General features: G+C 42.0%; 1 protein-coding gene across 6 annotated transcripts in view; it reads right to left on the bottom strand.

Annotated features, from left to right (window-relative positions):
• The window catches only part of LOC127843910 (zinc finger CCCH domain-containing protein 18-like), an 88,187-nt gene that overhangs the window by 24,280 nt on the left and 45,380 nt on the right, over positions 1-18,527 (bottom strand). For all 6 annotated transcript variants that reach the window (XM_052373800.1, XM_052373804.1, XM_052373805.1 and 3 more), the window contains exons 11-12: positions 17,951-18,127; positions 14,334-14,420 (exon numbers count right to left, since the gene is read on the bottom strand). In XM_052373800.1, the coding sequence (XP_052229760.1) occupies positions 14,334-14,420; positions 17,951-18,127 (264 nt within the window). The remainder of the gene's footprint in view (positions 1-14,333; positions 14,421-17,950; positions 18,128-18,527) is intronic.

An 18,527-nucleotide genomic window follows, 5' to 3' on the forward strand; every position in this document is an offset into this window, starting at 1 on the left:
GGAAATCAAGAACCACAACTCATCTTTCCTTTACGCAAACATAAAAAGGCGATGAGCGGGGTGGGAGGTGGGACTTACCGATAACAGGTAAGTATTTAATAATTAAAATGAATTTTACTTAAGAAAATTTGTTTTAATATCATAAATACGTTACCTGTTATCTCTAGCTGATTTTGCAGCTGCGGCGGGAAGGTTCGCATATTTTTTCCCATCACAGCAAAACCCATATAGAGGGTTTACAGCCAGAGATAGTAGAATCAAGTCCTCTTATAATCTTTGTTAGTACAGTATAGTACTTAATTCTCAGATGGCACCAGTGTACTTACGCCATAGAAGAAACTACAGTTTGAGCCACTACAAGAGGACCCAACTTATACAAATTGTCTTGTTGGCACTCAAGAGAACGAAGATAAAAAGAGGAGAAGGTGGTCGGATTCCTCCAGAAAGCAGCTTGAAGCACTTCAGATAGTGGGGTCTGATTAATATAAGCCCACTTAAGAGCTCTTAATTCATGCGGTCTTATCTTAAACAGGGATAAATCCCTGGATGAAAGAGAAGAATAAGCTTTCCTTATAGACGAGGCTATCCAACGAGAAATAGAAGCCGCAGACACATCGCCCCCCCCTTTTAATGGAATGAAAAGTCTCTTGCGAGAACCTCGAATAGACTTTACCTTTTTATGGTAGAACTTCAAAGCCCTGACCGGGCAAAGGAGTCTATCATCATCTTCATGTCCACAAGTTCTAGATAGACTTGGAACTTTGAAGGGTTTGGAAGCCATAGAGGGAAGTTGATTTTTAGCAAGGAATCCTGACTGACACAACAATGTAACAGAACCATCAGAAGAGTCAAAACGAAGATGACTATCCTCGATAGAAAGAGCATGAATTTCACTTCTCCGTTTGGCTGAAGCCATAGTAAGAAGGAAAACGGTCTTCCATGTTAGGAATTGTAATGAAGCCTGATCAAGAGGTTCATAGGGAGCCTTAATAAGGGAACCAAGCTAAATCCCATTTAGGAGCAAGTGTACGAGATACAGGACGACTAAGTTCCATAGCTCGAACAAGTTCTGAAATAGCTGGATCAGCACAGACTTGTGAAGACTTAGTGAAAGCCAATGTATGCGAAATCATAGATCTGTATCCTTTGATGGAACTAAGAGAAAGTTTCTTATCATCAAAAAGATAAATGAGAAAATCCGCTATTCGTCTAGCAGAGGGATTGAGGGGATTAATTTTCCCTCGAAAACACCAATTGGAGAAGAGTTTCCAACGAGCATCATAGACTGCTCTGGTGGATTTTCTCCTTGCCGAAGCAACGAGGGTTGAAGCCCTGACAGAAAAACATTTCTTCTGCAAAGATTGCCTGATAACGGCCAGACGTGTAAGTGGAACATTTTTGGGTCCGCATGTAGTCTGCCGCTTTGAGACAGAAGATCTGACCTGTGAGGAAGATTCCTGGGATAATCGTACAGGAGACTGAGAAGATCGTTGAACCAAGATCTTCTGGGCCACCAAGGGGCAATCAGAAGTATCCTGCAAGAGCTCGTCCTGATTTTCCCCAATATTTGGGGAATTAGAATGGGTGGGGGATAGGCGTAAGCGTCCAGTTGGTCCCATGCGAACGAAAGCGCGTCGATTGCCCACGCTGCTGGATCGTAAACTGGACTCACATACAGAGGAAGTCTGTGATTGTGTCTGGTTGCAAATAGATCGACCAGGGGATAACCGAACTTGAAAAAGATCTGGTTGGTCACTTCTTGATGAAGTGTCCACTCCGATGGAAGTAACTGGTGTTTGCGAGACAAACCATCCGCCAGGGCGTTGAGGCGACCTGGTATATATTTTGCCAGCAGATGAATGTTGAGTGTTTTGCAAAGAACAAGTAATTTTCTGGTTTCCAGATACAGGGATTGAGAATGTGTTCCCCCCTGTGCCTGGATGTAAGCCACCACAGATGTGTTGTCTGTTGACACCATCACACAAGAGTCTCGAAGATGTGATTGGAAATGAGATACAGCTAGAAATACTGCTCGCATTTCTAGATTGTTGATATGAAGGTGAGATTCCTGATGAGACCACAACCCTGAAATTATCAGACTGAGAGGTTCCAGGTGAGCACCCCACCCTTCCTTGCTCGCATCCGTTATTAGATATAATGACGGTTGCGGGGGAAGAAGGGGTACTCCTGCCAACAGAGTCTCCTCGTCTAGCCACCACTGAAGATGAGACCTTAAGGAGGGAAGGATTGGAATCTGTGTTAATAGATTGCCTGGAGACCATTTCCAACAAGCTGAGAGATAGTGCTGAAGAGGACGTAGGAAGAGACGTCCCAACTGCACAAAGTCTGCTACTGAGCTCAGGATACCGTTGAGAGAGAGGAATTCTTGAGCTGTTATATGAGATTGGGACAAAACCCAGTTGACCTTCATCAGAAGGTCTGATATACGTTGAATAGACACTCTGACCCGATTGATGTGGGTCAAGAAATTCATTCCCACAAACGTAAAGTCCTGTGAAGGAATGAGGTCTGATTTGTCTGCATTGAGAAGGAGCCCTAACGAGAGGAGCTCCTTCCAAGAGAATTCTAGGTTGTACAGAAGCAATTGACGATCGAGCTGGTGTAAGAGCCAGTCGTCGAAATACTGAAGAAGAATAATCCCGTGAACTCTGAGGTGTGATCCGACTGCCGACATTAGTTTGGTAAAAACTCGTGGGGCTGTCGCCAACCCGAAAGGCATAGACAGGAACTGGTAGACTTGGCCTTGAAAGGCGAATCGCAAGTACTTTCGGTAGTTGGGATGTATAGGAACATGGAAGTAAGCATCTTCCAGATCCAAAGACACCCCCCAGTGCAGGGGTTTGATGGATTCCCGTATGAAAGAAGGAGTCTCCATTTTGAAAGTTGGTTTGAGGAGATACATGTTGAACACTTTTAAATCTATTACTGGTCTCCAGGAACCATTTTTCTTTTGAACAAGAAAAAGACGACTGTAAAATCCTGGAGAATAAGGATCTTGAACCCTTTCTACCGCCTGTTTTTCCAAGAGCCCGAGAATGGACTCTGGAATATGTGGATGCCGAGATACCAGCTCTATAGGGACGCGAGAAAGTGGAGGCCTTTTTTCGAATTGAAAAGTCAGGCCTTTTGTCACAAGAGAATGAACCCATGCGTCTGAAGTAATTTGAAGCCATCGATTTGAGAAGTGGAAAAGTCTGGCCCCGACTGGTATTTCCGGCATCAGAGGTTGTGGCGGTAGAAAGGGAAGGGACCTAGGGCTGATAAGCAGGAGGTGCGCCCCTGCCGGTAGAAGGTTTGAAATTCCTCTGTACCGGCTTGGGTTTGCCCTTTTTCCCAGAATCTTTATTAGAAGACTTGTGTGACAAAGAAGGTCTGTTATAGGAAGACTGCCTATTAGGACCTGACCGTGGATTAAAAGAAGGCTTTTTAGAGAAAAGGTTATTTCTCTTAGCCGTCTTAAATGCTGGAACTGCTGGTGGCCTAGAAGCAGGATGCTTAAAGACCCCTTGGCGTTGTCCAGAGTTGTTTCTAGCTAAAGAAGCATGAAGTTGGTCATCCTTGTCAGCTGTGATTGCTTCTTGTATCCTTCCACCAAAAAGAAACCCTGATGTGAGAGGAGCTGTTCTGAGCGAGTTCATACCAGGTTCCAACAGAAAATCTTTAGGTAAAGAAGTAAGGATAAGATCTCTACGAATCCTTAGCATCTCGGACATTGAAGAAGCAGAAGTGTGAGATAAGGCCAGTGTGGTCCGTGAGAGATGAATTAACAAATCACGGAGTTCCTCCGGAACAGATTCCGACCAATCACACACCATTTGTAAAATTGTCGCTAGCATGAAGTCAATTTGGTTAGTCAAACCTAATGATCTACGTTCCCTCATTTCCCAAGTTTCCAACATTGAAAACGGAACAGAAACTGAATTGGAACCACTTGGCATTACAAGAGATAGCTTGCTTATGTCCGGATCTGGAACCGGAAGTTTTGAAAAATCCAACCCAGATGTTGCATGTGGTACAGGAGGTTTGTAACTTTTACTACCTTCCTGGTGTTTTGGATCAGCTAGTTCCTTAGGAATTTTCCATGTTTCTCCTCGTTTTGGAATAGTCTTATTAGCTGATTCCAATGATTGAAGAACAGATAGAACAGTAGAACCAATGGGAAGTCGTGGGTCAGGACGAGCCGTCGACTTAATAACCCTGTTGGGATCAAATGTACGAAAAACAAATTTTTTAAATAAAATTCATTTTAATTATTAAATACTTACCTGTTATCGTATGCTTATACTTTCCAAGGGGAAATAACTCATCCGGAATTTTAACTGGGAATCCGCCACCTCAATACCGTAATACAGGCCAGGTTAAACATAGTGCAATGCAACCTAGCCAAAAATCGGTAACCAACCCTCAATATTCTTTCAATATATATACAAAAATATTAATCGAATAGCGGGGTGGGAGGTGGGACTTACCGATAACAGGTAAGTATTTAATAATTAAAATGAATTTTATTTAAAAAATTTGTTTTAATGTCATAAATACTGACCTGTTATCGTATGCTGATTTTGCAGCTGCGGTGGGAAGGTTCGTATATATTTTCCCAACACAGTAGAACCCATAAACAGGGTTATCAGCTAATGATATCAAGTAATCTTCGTTAAAACGGTATTAATTATGACTTCTCGGACAGAGTAATATGTCTATGTCGTAAAGAAGACACTACCGTTAGTGAAACCACAACAAGCCCAAACGTATACAAATTGTATTGTTGGCACTTCAGAAAACGAAGATAAAAAGATGACAAGGTGGTCGGATTCCTCCAGTAAACAGCTTAGAGCACGTCAAAAAGTGGGGTGTGATTAATATATGCCCACAAAACAGACAGAGCTCTTAATTCATGCGGTCAGATCCTAAAAAGGAATGAATCCTTAGATAGGATAAGATTAACTTTCCTTAGTCGAGGTCTAACCCCGAGAAATAGAAGCCGCAGACACATCTCCCCCCCCCTTTTTTTGGGAAATGAAGAGTGTCTTTGAGAACCTCGAATGGACTTCTGACTAACACTGCTGAGATAGAACTTCAAAGCCCTGATTGCTCAAAGAAGTTTATCCTAATCTTCATGACTACCAGTTTAAGAAAACTTGGAAACTTGAAGGTAGAAGCCATATAGAGGACTTGATATTAAGCAAGGAATCCTGGCTGACACAACAAAGTGAAAACGACAATAGATCCAACTGGAATTGGTCGTATTCAACAGAAAAAGCATGAATTTCACTTCTCCGTATCGTAAAAGCCATAATAAGAAGGAAAACCGTCTTAAAATTATATTGGAACTGTTAATAAGCCTGATGAAAAAGGTTCATAAGGAGCTCATTAAGCATCCCAACATGTTACACAAGTCAAAACCGCTTAAGAAGGTAAAGGAACGAAAAACATAGTGTTGACGTTCCATAGTTTGGATCAGTTCCAAAATAGGTAAGACAGCACAGAGTTGCGATGACTTACACAAAACAAGGTATACGAAAGCATAATCTCTATCCTTTGATGAAGAAAAGAACAAATTTCTTATCATCAAGAAAAAGATGAGAAAAACCTCTATGTATCTAGCAGAGTGATTAAGGTAATAACTATGCTCTCAATTACCCAGTAAAAAAATGCATTTCCATAGAACCTTTATACAGTTCTGATGGAATTATCCTTGCACAAGTAACAAGGATTGAAACTCTAACAGAAAAAACGTTCTTCTGTAGAGATAACTAAAAGTTATTAATGGCCAGACATGAAGTGGCACATGTTTGGATCAGTAAAAATATGTCTCAGTGAGATATGATATTTGACCTGTGAAGAAGTTTCCTGAAAATAATTGTACAGGAGACTTAAAAGGTCGTAGAACCATAATCCCATGGTTCATTAAGTATATTTCATGAAATTATGGCAAAAACTCAGTTATTGAAAAAACTCACCAAGAAGGCAAGATATTCCAGTTTATGTCAATGGACGAATGTATAACAATCGCACACCCTGCTGGATCGATTTCTGTGAACTGCATTGTTGACGTTGTTCAGCATACCGGTATACACTGCGATATACGATCGCATAACGCTAATAACTAGCGTTTGATGATAAACAACATTCTTTGATATACTATGTACACCATGCAACTCGTCTGCAACTTCACTGCCGCGCATGCGCAATTACATTATTGAACCCAACGGAAAAATAATTCGAAAGAAAGAACTGCAGGACAAAAGGTCCAACAGGGCGTTGAGAAGAACTGGTATGAGAAAGACGATAGAGAAAATTTGTTGTTCTTGCAAAGAACGAATAAGTTCCTGATTTCCAGTTACAAGGAGTGATAATATGATCACCTCCGTGTCTGTAAGTAAACCATGACCGATGTGTGATAGTTGAAACCATCACAAAGGAATCGTGAAAATGTGTTGTAAATGAAAAACAGCTAAAAAGAATTTTCGCTTTTCAAGATGTAGATGTGCAGGTGATATTCGTTAGGATACCACATAATTGAGAAAATCAAGATACGTTGTTCTATGTGATCGTCCATAACCTTATCTGCTCACATCTGTATAAGATGTAAGGAAGGTTGTGGTAGAATAAACTATATTCTTGCCAAGATAATCTTCTAGTCTAGACATCACTGAATAGTGGTAAATAATGACAAAAAGATGGAAATCTGTGTCATTAAATAATCCCGAGATTAATACAATTATCTTAAAAATAAAGCTGAAACGGACGTAAGAAAAGACGTCTCAGCAGAAGGACCGGTGACCGGATCGGTAAATACCGACCGGTGACCGGAACCATTTGTCAAGGATGGGTGGGCAAAGAAACCACGGCAAGCCGAACTTTCCCACTCCAAACACACTTGAAAATTGGTAGAATAGGACAGTGTTTAACACTTATAAGTTTATGACCTATCTACAGAATATAGCCTCTTCTTGAACCAATAACAGGCGCCTTTAAAATCCTGGATAATACAGGTCGCGAAGTCATCGATTTGCGAAGTACGGAAATATGATTGATAGTGGTACCTCCGGAATCGGAGGTGTGATGGCAGAAAAAGGTGTAAACCCTAGGGGTAACCTTAAGCGGGTCCACGCTTGCCGGTAGAATGCATGGAAGTCTTAAATTCTGACTTGATTAATCCATTTACTTCAAGACTTCTAACCTGGACGAATTCCGAAAGGAATACGACCAGTTATAGGAAGACGGCCTGTTATGGCCAGAAGTGTAATAGAAGAATAACTTTAAGATGAGGTCCCTCCAGATCCTAGGATCTAAGATCTGAGTTCAATAGGTCCTAAGCCATCTACAAGACTGTAGCCGTCAATCTGATAGGCAATCCTATGTATCAGAACTCTTGATGATTCCAGTAGCTTGAAAATATGCACTGCCGTAGGAGCAATAGAAAAGCAGAAGTCGATACAAATGTCGTCTTGCTAATCCTGCTAGCGTCATTAATGTGTCCTAACTGTTCCGTGACACTGACTGCAAAGTCTGTAGCCGACAGGTAAAGGCGGTTAAAACAATTCATCCTTCGGGTCTCGAACATAAATTAATAGAGGTCAAATAGTAATGTTCGACCTCAATGCTAGTCTCCGAGCCCACTTCAGCCGATCTATCTGCAAGACCAGTAGTCTGCATGTAGCCGGTTGAGATAGAAGTACAAATAACAGATATAGCATGATTTGGTAACCGTCGCCAGTAGAACATCAGTATTGAAAAACACAAAAAGTCATGTAGATTGTTGAATCCATAAAATATAGTATTCAATACAATCATAGCCAGGGGTATACAACTATGTAATGTAGACGATACCCGTGATACTAAAAATTGACCGATGAAAACACAGTGGAATACCGGTAATTGGTAAGTGGTGACCGAACCGGACCGGTCAATGACCGGTAACTGTAGCCCGGTGAACGGACCAGTCATAATATGACCGGTGACGTTACCAGTTAAAGACCGAAAATTGGTGGAATCCATATGGTCTGTTATCAATGTCAAGCACTGCTCGGAAAAGAAGATCATGCCAAAAAAATCCAATCCGATGGCGATGAGACATCACTTATTCTGACCGGTGATCAGTGATCGGTGATATGACCGATGAATGGTGACCGATGTCCGGTGATCGGGACCGGAATAATATAACTGCGTCAGAATGGAAATATCTGGTGCAGAAGAATGACCATCCACGAAGTCATCTGATAATGTTAACCGGAAAACAACGGTAGATTATCAGTATTAATAGGCATAAGTGTCCTTGTAATCGTAGTGGAGAAAAGAACAGCTTATCCCGAAGCCTGAATGTTAAACAAACTTGTGTTCGTATACAACTACGGCTCGGTGACTGCAACATGTGTGGATGCCATAAGAAGAACCATCACACGTGGAATGGAGACATGATATTCCTAAAGGAATAAAATGGAGAACGTCGATATGACCAGTAGGTTCATTAACGCCTACGTGAGAAGTGGCGACATCCATATAACTTCGATGCCGAAATATTGTTTGGCTACGCTGGAAATATTGTCTTCTACAATATTGTCTCCGTGAGCATTGACATGATCGCTTACGAGCGTATCAACGCCGAGAACTGCTCAATGAAGGAGAGGTATGTTCGATAAATATCCAGTGGTGCTCAATGCAGTCCGCTGATGTCTACGTGAAGGTTGACGACGTCCTCGTTTCCTGCGATGTCGAGATTTGGATCGGCCGAGATGTGGATCGGCTGCGATGAGACCGAGATCTTCTAGAATAACGTCTCCGTGAGTGACGACGTGATCGCTTACGAGAGCCGCGACGATGAGAACTGCTCGACGAAGAAGAGCGTGTCCGATGTCTAATCCTTGATGAAGACCATGTATTCAACGAAGAATAGGAGAATAATTCAATGAAGAAGACCGAGTTCTTCTTCTTGACCGGTGACTGGTGTTATCGGTGGCAGGCCTAACTGATGACTGTTGACCGTTGACCGGAGCGGGGATCAATGACCGGACCGGTGACCGGACCGTTGACATGACCGGACCGGTGACATGACCGGTGACATGACCGGTGACCGGACCAGTGATCAATGACCGGACCGGACCGGTGACATGACCGGTGATCAATGACCGGACCGGTGACCGGACCGGACCGGTGATCAATGACCGGACCGGACCGGTGACATGACCGGTGACCGGACCGGCCGGTCAGACGTCGATCAATGGTCCGTGATCAACGTCCCCGGTGACGTACCGGTCATATCATGACCAGTGTTGTCACCGGATAATGACCGTATGGCGGATGCCAAATGGTCCAGCATTGGTCGATGTCCTTGACCAATGCCATCGGGCAAAGACCAGCTGACGGGTGTCGCCATATGGTCTGATGTTGACCGACTGTCTAAGAGACTTAGCATAGTACGGTCGCGATCGTGCCCGATACCCGGTGACTGATACTGCAACTATCATCCATGATCTGCGAAGTCACCGGGTATTTATCCACTCTTGTTTCTGCGACCATCATGTAGTCGAATATATGAAAAACAAGAGCAAAGCATATTCAATCATAAACTGGTCACAGACCAGATTATCATATGGCACATAAAATCATTATTTGACCATAATGAAAATTATAATAATACTGCCGTAGATCATAAATTAAACAAAAGTTTAATTCAAAACAGATGAAAAATAAAATGACGATCAATTAGATTGTCATACGGAACGTTAAAATCATTATTGCACACAATGGCAAATGATAAACAATCTGTCAATAGAAAAACACGCTTTGCACGATCTCGTAACACATTAGAAGAACATGCTTTGCACGTTCTAGCAATGTATTAGAAGAGCACGTTTGGCACGTGGTCGTTTGCGCCTGAAAACACCCAGCATGGTAGAAATAAACCATTGTTCGATAAAAACAAGCATGGCTTACCTTTTACAAATGAAACAAAATCCATTAAATCCACACAAATTAATCCGAATGAGAAATAAAAAGATAAATAACACAATTTATCTATTCAAAACCCCAATCAACCAAGTGAAAAACAATATTTTAATTCAGAGCCGTAAAAGACACGTATACACCTGGTTGATCCGGAAAGAATATTGAGGGTTGGTTACCAATTTTTGGCTAGGTTGCATTGCACTATGTTTAACCTGGCCTGTATTACGGTATTGAGGTGGCGGATTCCCAGTTAAAATTCCGGATGAGTTATTTCCCCTTGGAAAGTATAAGCATACGATAACAGGTCAGTATTTATGACATTAAAAGTTGTTCTGTCACAGAAATCGTCGCATTTGAAGACAGTTCAGCAGGTCTTGGACAGTAATCTTCACCAAGAGTACGAAACATCAGTTCATAGATCTGACCAATCGGAGCTAAATATTGATCCGTCTCAACATTAGATTCTGCATCTGAATCAGCCTCACTCTCTACAACACCAGCGGTTTGTATAGAATCAGCAGGAACAGAAGTGAGAATATCTTGTACCGGATTGTAATTGTCTGGTAACAGCGAATGATCATCCCCGACGTAAGTAAACTGATAATGTAAACCGGAAGAAGGTAAATTATCAGCATTGACCGGTACAAAATGTCCCGCCGAATTCTGTATCCATAGTGTATCAGGATTCGACAGGGTAGCTGTAGGGGGTACACGACTAGATACTGTAGATGATACCCGTGGTGTTGACACTGACGCCGTAGTAGTGAGATGAGCTCCTGAAGATGCAATACGTGTGGCAGTCAACGTTGGAACCGACACATTTGGCATGGAAACATGCGATTCCATAATGGAACACGATGGTGAACGACTATACGTATGGTTAAGTCCGATGCTGTCTACGTGAACGATGCCGACGTCCTCGTTTCCTGCAATGTCGAGATCTGGATCGGCTGCGCTGTCGAGATGTGGATCGGCTGCGATGAGATCGAGATTTTTTGGAATACCGTCTCCGTGAGTGACGACGTGATCGCTTATGAGCGCCGCGACGATGATAACTGCTCGACGAAGAAGAGCGTGTCCGATGTCCACTCCTTGATGAAGACGATGTATTCGACGACGAATCGGATGTAGAAGAATACGCCGATGATGAAGACCGAGTTCTTCTTGACCGGCGATTGGTGTTATCGGTGGCAGGCCCAACTGATGACTGTTGACCGGTGACCGGACCGGACCGGTGACCGGACATCAATGACCGGACCGGACTGGACCGGTGACCGGACCGGTGACATGACCGGACCGGTGACATGACCGGTGACCGGACCGGTGACCGGCCGGTCATATTATGACCGGTTACGTCACCGGACAAAGACCGTAGAATGGCGGCTGCCATGTGGTCTGACATTGATCCAGTCGTTCCATGATCAATGTCGCCGGTATGCATGGTGTGAGTCATAAGATCTGATGACGATCGACTGACAACAACACCATCTTGCCCGGTACCCAGTGACTGACAAAACCGCTGGTCATCCTTGACCAGTGGAGTCACCGGGTAATCAACGTCGGATGGAGGTTCGTTGCGTTTGCGGCTGATCGACGTCCTCCGGCGACCTGCTTTTGTCCATACGTCGTAAGCCCACAAATCGCAAACCGCACATTTGTTATTAAATGTGCAACCGGTACATGCCAAGCAAGTATCGTGGGAATCCCACCTTGCTTTGATATGACCACAAGAACCTCTATCTTGTAAGTTCATTCTGAAATAAAAGAAACAGAAAGAACCTACAAAAGACAAATTAATGATTATAAATTCAAATAAAAAGTTAAACCACAAAATGTAAACACAAAGAACGCTGTCCAATTGACCCCAATTACTTATTGGGGAATAGGCACGAATTCCTCGTGGTTCACGTGCTCATGACGTCATGTACATGAGCGACGATGCAAACAAAGAAACCCAGCAAAAGCAGAAATATGACAATTACTGCAACAAAAAGTATAGAAATATAAACCGAATGATACAAATAAAAGATAAATAAACTTTATCCTTTTAAACTCCGCCAAAAACACAGTGAAAAGAACACATAAGTCCTGAGCCTAAAATAGGCGTGCACATGGTTTTATCCGGAAAGGAAAGATGAGTTGTGGTTCTTGATTTCCTGTTAGGTTGCATTGTACTATGTTTAACCTGATTTGGATTCTTATAGAGGTGGACGATTCCCAGCACTTGAATATTTTCAGGATGAAATAACTCCCTTGGAAAGGGGTAAGCTAGAGATAACAGGTAACGTATTTATGATATTAAAATTAAGACTGTTAACATCACACACCAGCCAATACAATGAATGATGAAGTGCTTAAATTGAGATAGAAATAAATTGTTTTAAATTTTCCTAACATGTTTCTCACTACTATTGCGATAGCTGCATCACTTGAACTTATGTATCACTTTGAAAACTGCTTGACTCATTTGGTGGAGACAACACTGTATTACCCTCCTTCACCACTAGCTAAATCGCTTGAGTCATTTGACAACAACAACCATGTATTACAGGATTGTGGTTTCACTTTCGAAGACACTTGTCTGGAAAACTTTTCACACAGAGAACAAGAGATGTGTTTGTCAGAAACACAATGACCCCTATTGCGCCGCTTTGAAATAAAATTTCAATATATCATTTTGCAGGTTAAGAAATTATCTCCCTTTTAAAGCTTCTTACTTCTCTTGGATTGTATTTTTTTTACTTTTGACCTTGATGGATGACCTTAACTTTGACCTTTCACCACTCAAAATGTGCAGCTCCATGAGATACACATGCATGTCAAATATCATAGTTGCTATCTTCAATATTGCAAAGGTTATGACCAATGTTAAAGTTTTGGACGGTCTGACGGACGGATGGACAGGCAGTTCAAATGCTATATGCCACCCTACAGGGGGCATAAAAACTACTTCTAGTAAACTGAACTACATCATTTGATTAATTAATTCACATACACTTCAACACCGTTATTTCGAACACCTATAATCCGAAGTCACCGTTATTTCGAAGTATTTTTCGGGTCCCGATTTTGATTCTTCTTTGTTTAATACAAAATTTTATTGTTAATCCGAACTTCGTTAAACCGAAGAAATCGTTATTTCGAAGTGATTCAGTCGGTCCAAACACTATAATTCGCACCTTATTATCAATCGTTAATCCGAAGTCAAAACTGCAAAATACTGAGCGTATTTTCACACCTTGTCGTGGCACGTCAAAAGCCGATAATTACACCTTTGTCGTCTGTGCGAAAGCTGGTGTTCAGAGAGACATCGCGTATTAGTTAAAAAAAAGTTAATTCATTTCCGAAAATGTATTCATATGTTTGTATGTCTGATAATTTGTGCTATTCGTTATATTGTATATGTTTTGTAATAAGACAAAAATAAAAACAAGAACAAGGGACAAAATTGTCACAAAACCAGGTTTTCATTGTGAAAAAAAAATCTGATAAAGGGAGAAAACTCAAACTGAACTTTTGAAATGACCAAAAAAAATTAACCCCCTTTGTAAGTTTTTTTTTTTTTTTAAATCTATTTTTAGTCGTGGCGACCTTGACATTGGAGATATTGACGTGATTCTTTCGTGGGACTCACCGTCCCATGATGGTGAACAAATGTGCCAAATGATTTTAAAATCTCACAATGAATGACATAGTTATGGCCAGGACAAGCTCATTTATGGCCATTTTTGACCTTTGAACTCAAAGTGTGACATTGACCTTGGAGATATCGACGTAATTATTTTGCGCGACACACCGTCCAATGATGGTGAACAAATGATTTTAAAATCTGACGATGAACGACATAGTTATGGCTCGGACAAGCTCATTTATGGCCATTTTTGACCTTTGAACTCAAAGTGTGACCTTGACCTTGGAGATATCGACGTAATTATTTCGCGCAACACACCGTCCAATGATGGTGAACAAATGTGCCAAATGATTTTAAAATCTGACAATGAACGACATAGTTATGGCCCGGACAAGCTCATTCCGCCAGCCCGCCAGCCAGCCAGCCCGCCCGCATTCGCCAATCTAATAACCAGTTTTTTCCTTCGGAAAACCTGGTTAAAAAGAATCTTTTTATTTCTCCGTTTGTTTAAAGTGGAAATATATTGCTATGACTTGTTTACGCTTTAAAATACGCTTGTTACCGAACCATGCGACTTCCACAGCGTTTTATTTTTACAGAATCAAAGAAGTCTTCTGTCAAATGTTTATTTCGAATTTCCGCTAATCCGAAGTTTTTGTAACGGTCCCGACGACTTCGAAATAACGGTGTTGAAGTGTATATTATAGGACGAGTTTCAAAAGAAAGAGTGTACCTGGAGGAATATGATGATGAGTAACTGTAGGAGCGCCTGGACTGCCTTCGCCCTCCAGATCCACTCCTCTTCTCTGGAGACTTACCCCTGCACAGAACACACCATTAGTCAAGAATTGAACACACTGATAAATGTCAACTTATTAATGCATGCACAAAATATTATACAAATGCTGACACATCACATTAAATATATAAATGCTTACTGAACATGTTACAGTCAATGTGTCAACTCATCAGAAACTGGTCAATTTTGCTGATGGCGCCTATATTTTGGGCATCAATTTGCAGATAAATGCATAGTGAAAAGTAGGTGACATGATTCAATTCCATGGATATTGCCAAAATAAAGAAGACTGCTAGCTTTCAATGACAGTTTCCATCAAACAGTTTAATGATGTTTGAATTATTTGAAATACGTCATTCCACCAGATACTTTTCAAATAACTGTAAAACTGATCTATATTCACATATATCCTTCAGGAAAAAAACGAAGAAACATCTTAACATTCATAACATTCCTCAAGTCTTTTTTAGTGTTAATGTATTTTAAAATTAAACTTTCCAAAATTATGAATATTGCTAACATCATTATTTTTGTTCCCTTTTGTCAGCAGATAACTTCAATTGTAATACAAAATTTTATCACAAATTTTCACGATCAGAGGCAAAGTAAAAATGGCTACTTGCAACAAGCATAAAACCAGAATAGCCTGCAAGGAACTCGAAGTTTATTCAAATTTAATTATGTGGGCTGCTCATCAGCATCTTACCGTTTGAAATGATGCCTTTAAAACTTGAATGTATTAAGAAAGATCTTAAATTAAATGTGATTTTCAAAAGGACTTCAAACCCATTCAAATGCGTACCGGAGTGGTAAAGGGTTAAGTTAAGATTTGCCTTAGAAGGTTTGTAAGTGCTGGCTCTGAGCTAACCTGTTAGCATTGGACTATCAGCAGCTTTGTAACTAAAGGCCATGAGAAATAATGTTGGAACTTTGTTACTACAGGCCATGAGTCGGGAGCTTTGTAACTACAGACCATGAGTCAGGAGCTTTGTGACTACAGACCACGAGTCAGGAGCTTTGTAACTACAGGCCACGAGTCTGGAGCTTTGTAACTACAGGGCATGAGTCTGGAGCTTTGTGACTACAGACCATGAGTCAGGAGCTTTGTGACTACAGGCCACGAGTCTGGAGCTTTGTAACTACAGGCCATTAGTCAGGAGCTTTGTGACTACAGACCATGAGTCGGGAGCTTTGTGACTACAGACCACGAGTCAGGAACTTTGTAACTGCAGGCCACAAGTCAGGAGTTTTGTAACTACAGACCATGAGTCAAGAGCTTTGTAACTACAGTCCATGAGTCAGGAGCTTTGTAACTACAGGTTACGAGTCTGGAGCTTTGTAACTACAGGTCACGAGTCTAGAGCTTTGTAACTACAGGCCATGAGTCAGGAGCTTTGTAACTACAGGCCACGAGTCAGGAGCTTTGTAACTACAGGCCTGGAGTTAGGAGCTTTGTAACTACAGGTCATGAGTAAGGAGCTTTGTAACTACAGGCCACCAGTCTGGAACTTTGTAACTACAGGCCACAAGTCAGGAGCTTTGTTACTACAGGCCATAAGTTGGGAGCTTTGTAACTACAGGCCATGAGTCAGGAGCTTTGTAACTACAGGCCATGAGTCAGGAGCTTTGTAACTACAGGCCATGATTCAGGAGCTTTGTAACTACAGGCCATGAGTCAGGAATTTATAACTACAGGCCATGAGTCAGGAGCTTTTTAACTACAGGCCACGAGTCAGCAGCTTTGCAACTACAGGCCATGAGTTGGGAGCTTTGTTACTACACGCCACGAGTCGGGAGCTTTGTAAGAACAGGCCACAAGTCGGGAGCTTTGTAACTACAGTTAATGAGTCAGAAACTTTGTAACTACAGGCCACGAGTCAGAAACTTTGTAACTACAGGCCATGAGTCAGAAGCTTTGTAACTACAGACCATGAATCAGGAGCTTTGTAACAACAGACCATGAGTCAGGAGCTTTGTAACTACAGACCATGAGTCAGGAGCTTTGTAACTACAGGGCATGAGTCAGGAGCTTTGTAACTACAGGGCATGAGTCTGGAGCTTTGTATCTACAGTCCATGAGTCAGGAGCTTTGTAACTACAGGCCATGAGTCTGGAGCTTTGTAACTACAGGCCATGAGTCTGAAGCTTTGCAACTACAGGCCAGGAGACTGGAGCTTTGTAACTACAGGCCATGAGTCAAGAGCTTTGTAACAACAGGCCAGGAGACAGGAGCTTTGTAACTGCAGGCCATGAGTCAGGAGCTTTGTAACTGCAGGCCACGAGTCAGGATCTTTGTAACTGCAGGCCATGAGCCAGCTTTGTAACTACAGGCCATGAGTCTGGAGCTTTGTTGGCCATGTGTCTGGAGCTTTGTTACTACAGGCCATGAGTCTGGAGCTTTGTAACTACAGGCCATGAGTCATGAGCTTTGTAACAACAGGCCATGAGTTAGGAAATTTGTTACTACAGGCCATGAGTCAGGAACTTTGTAACTACAGACCACAAGCCTGGAGCTTTGTAACTACAGGCCATGAGTATGGAGCTTTGTAACTACAGGCCACAAGTCAAAGCTTTGTAACTACAGGCCATGAGTCAGCTTTGTAACTACAGTCCATGAGTCAGGAGCTTTGTAACTACAGGCCATGAGTCGGGAGCTTTGTAACTACAATTAAATGAGTCAGGAACTTTGTAACTACAGGCCATGAGTCTGGAACTTTGTAAGCTTTGTAACTACAGGCCACGATTCAGGAGTTTTGTAACTACAGGCCATGGGTCAGCAGCTTTGTAACTACAGGCCATGAGCCGGGAGCTTTGTAACTACAGGCCACAAGTCAGGAGCTTTGTAACTACAGTTAATGAGTCAGGAACTTTGTAACTACAGGCCACAAGTCAGGAGCTTTGTAACTACTGTTCATGAGTCAGGAGTTTTGTAACTACAGGCCACGAGTCAGGAGCTTTGTAACAACAGTTCATGAGTCAGGAGCTTTGTTTGTAACTACAGGCCAGGAGACTGGAACTTTGAAACAAAAGTTCATGAGTCAGGAGCTTTGTAACTACAGCCCAAGAGATGGGAGCTTTGTAACTACAGGCCATGAGCATTAACTTTGAAATTTAATAGAAATTTTGAGCAGAATTCTTTACTCAACTACAGCTCAAATTAAGAATTCCCAAAGGAGCTTTATGACTGTGGGGCCTGAGCTTACTTGTTAGCATTGGACCGTCTCCAGGGGTCATGCCACTTGTCTGCCTGGATCTGACTTACTTGTTAGCATTGGACCGTCTCCAGGGGTCATGCCACTCGTAGCCTGGATCTGACTTACTTTTTAGCATTGGACCGTCTCCAGGGGTCATGCCACTCGTAGCCTGTATCTTACTTACTTGTTAGCATTGGACCGTCTCCAGGGGTCATGCCACTCTGTCCTGGATCTGACTTACTTGTTAGCATTGGACCGTCTCCAGGGGCCATGCCACTCGTAGCCTGTATCTTACTTACTTGTTAGCATTGGACCGTCTCCAGGGGTCATGCCACTTGTAGCCTGGATCTGACTTACTTGTTAGCGTTTGACCGTCTCCAGGGGTCATGCCACTCATCTGCCCTGATCTGACCGTCCTGAGACAGACTGATCTTGTCTGTGGGTGGTGGTGGGGACATGGCGATCATACGTTCCCGTACTTTCTCACGGTGCTGAAGCATACGTGGGTCCCTCGTTGGAATGCCCCTCATGTACCTTCAATTACCATCACTACTCTATATACAGCAAAAGTACTGAATTTATAGCTTGCTTAACATGTGGTTGATATTTTGATCACTTTACTACAAACAGCAAAAGTATTAGCTATATCGCTTGGTAAACATGTGCGTGCAAAAAGCCTTGTCAAATGATCTTAATGGTACTGTTTTATGGAATTTAAATATTTGGCATATGTGACCCATTTTTGTCTAAGTAATGACGGTTGTCGAAAAAGACATAAATTGCAGTTAGAGTCTTTTTATATTACACGCCTCCCACCCGGTTCAACAAGTTTGTAATGGTGTTGATAGCCCACAGGTTGACATAAGTAATCAATACAAATCACTATATGGATAATCACATTGGCTTGAACAAGTTTTTTTTTGGTAAACACAAT

This window comes from Dreissena polymorpha, chromosome 9 (assembly GCF_020536995.1).
Source record: "Dreissena polymorpha isolate Duluth1 chromosome 9, UMN_Dpol_1.0, whole genome shotgun sequence".
Lineage (NCBI taxonomy): Eukaryota > Metazoa > Mollusca > Bivalvia > Myida > Dreissenidae > Dreissena > Dreissena polymorpha.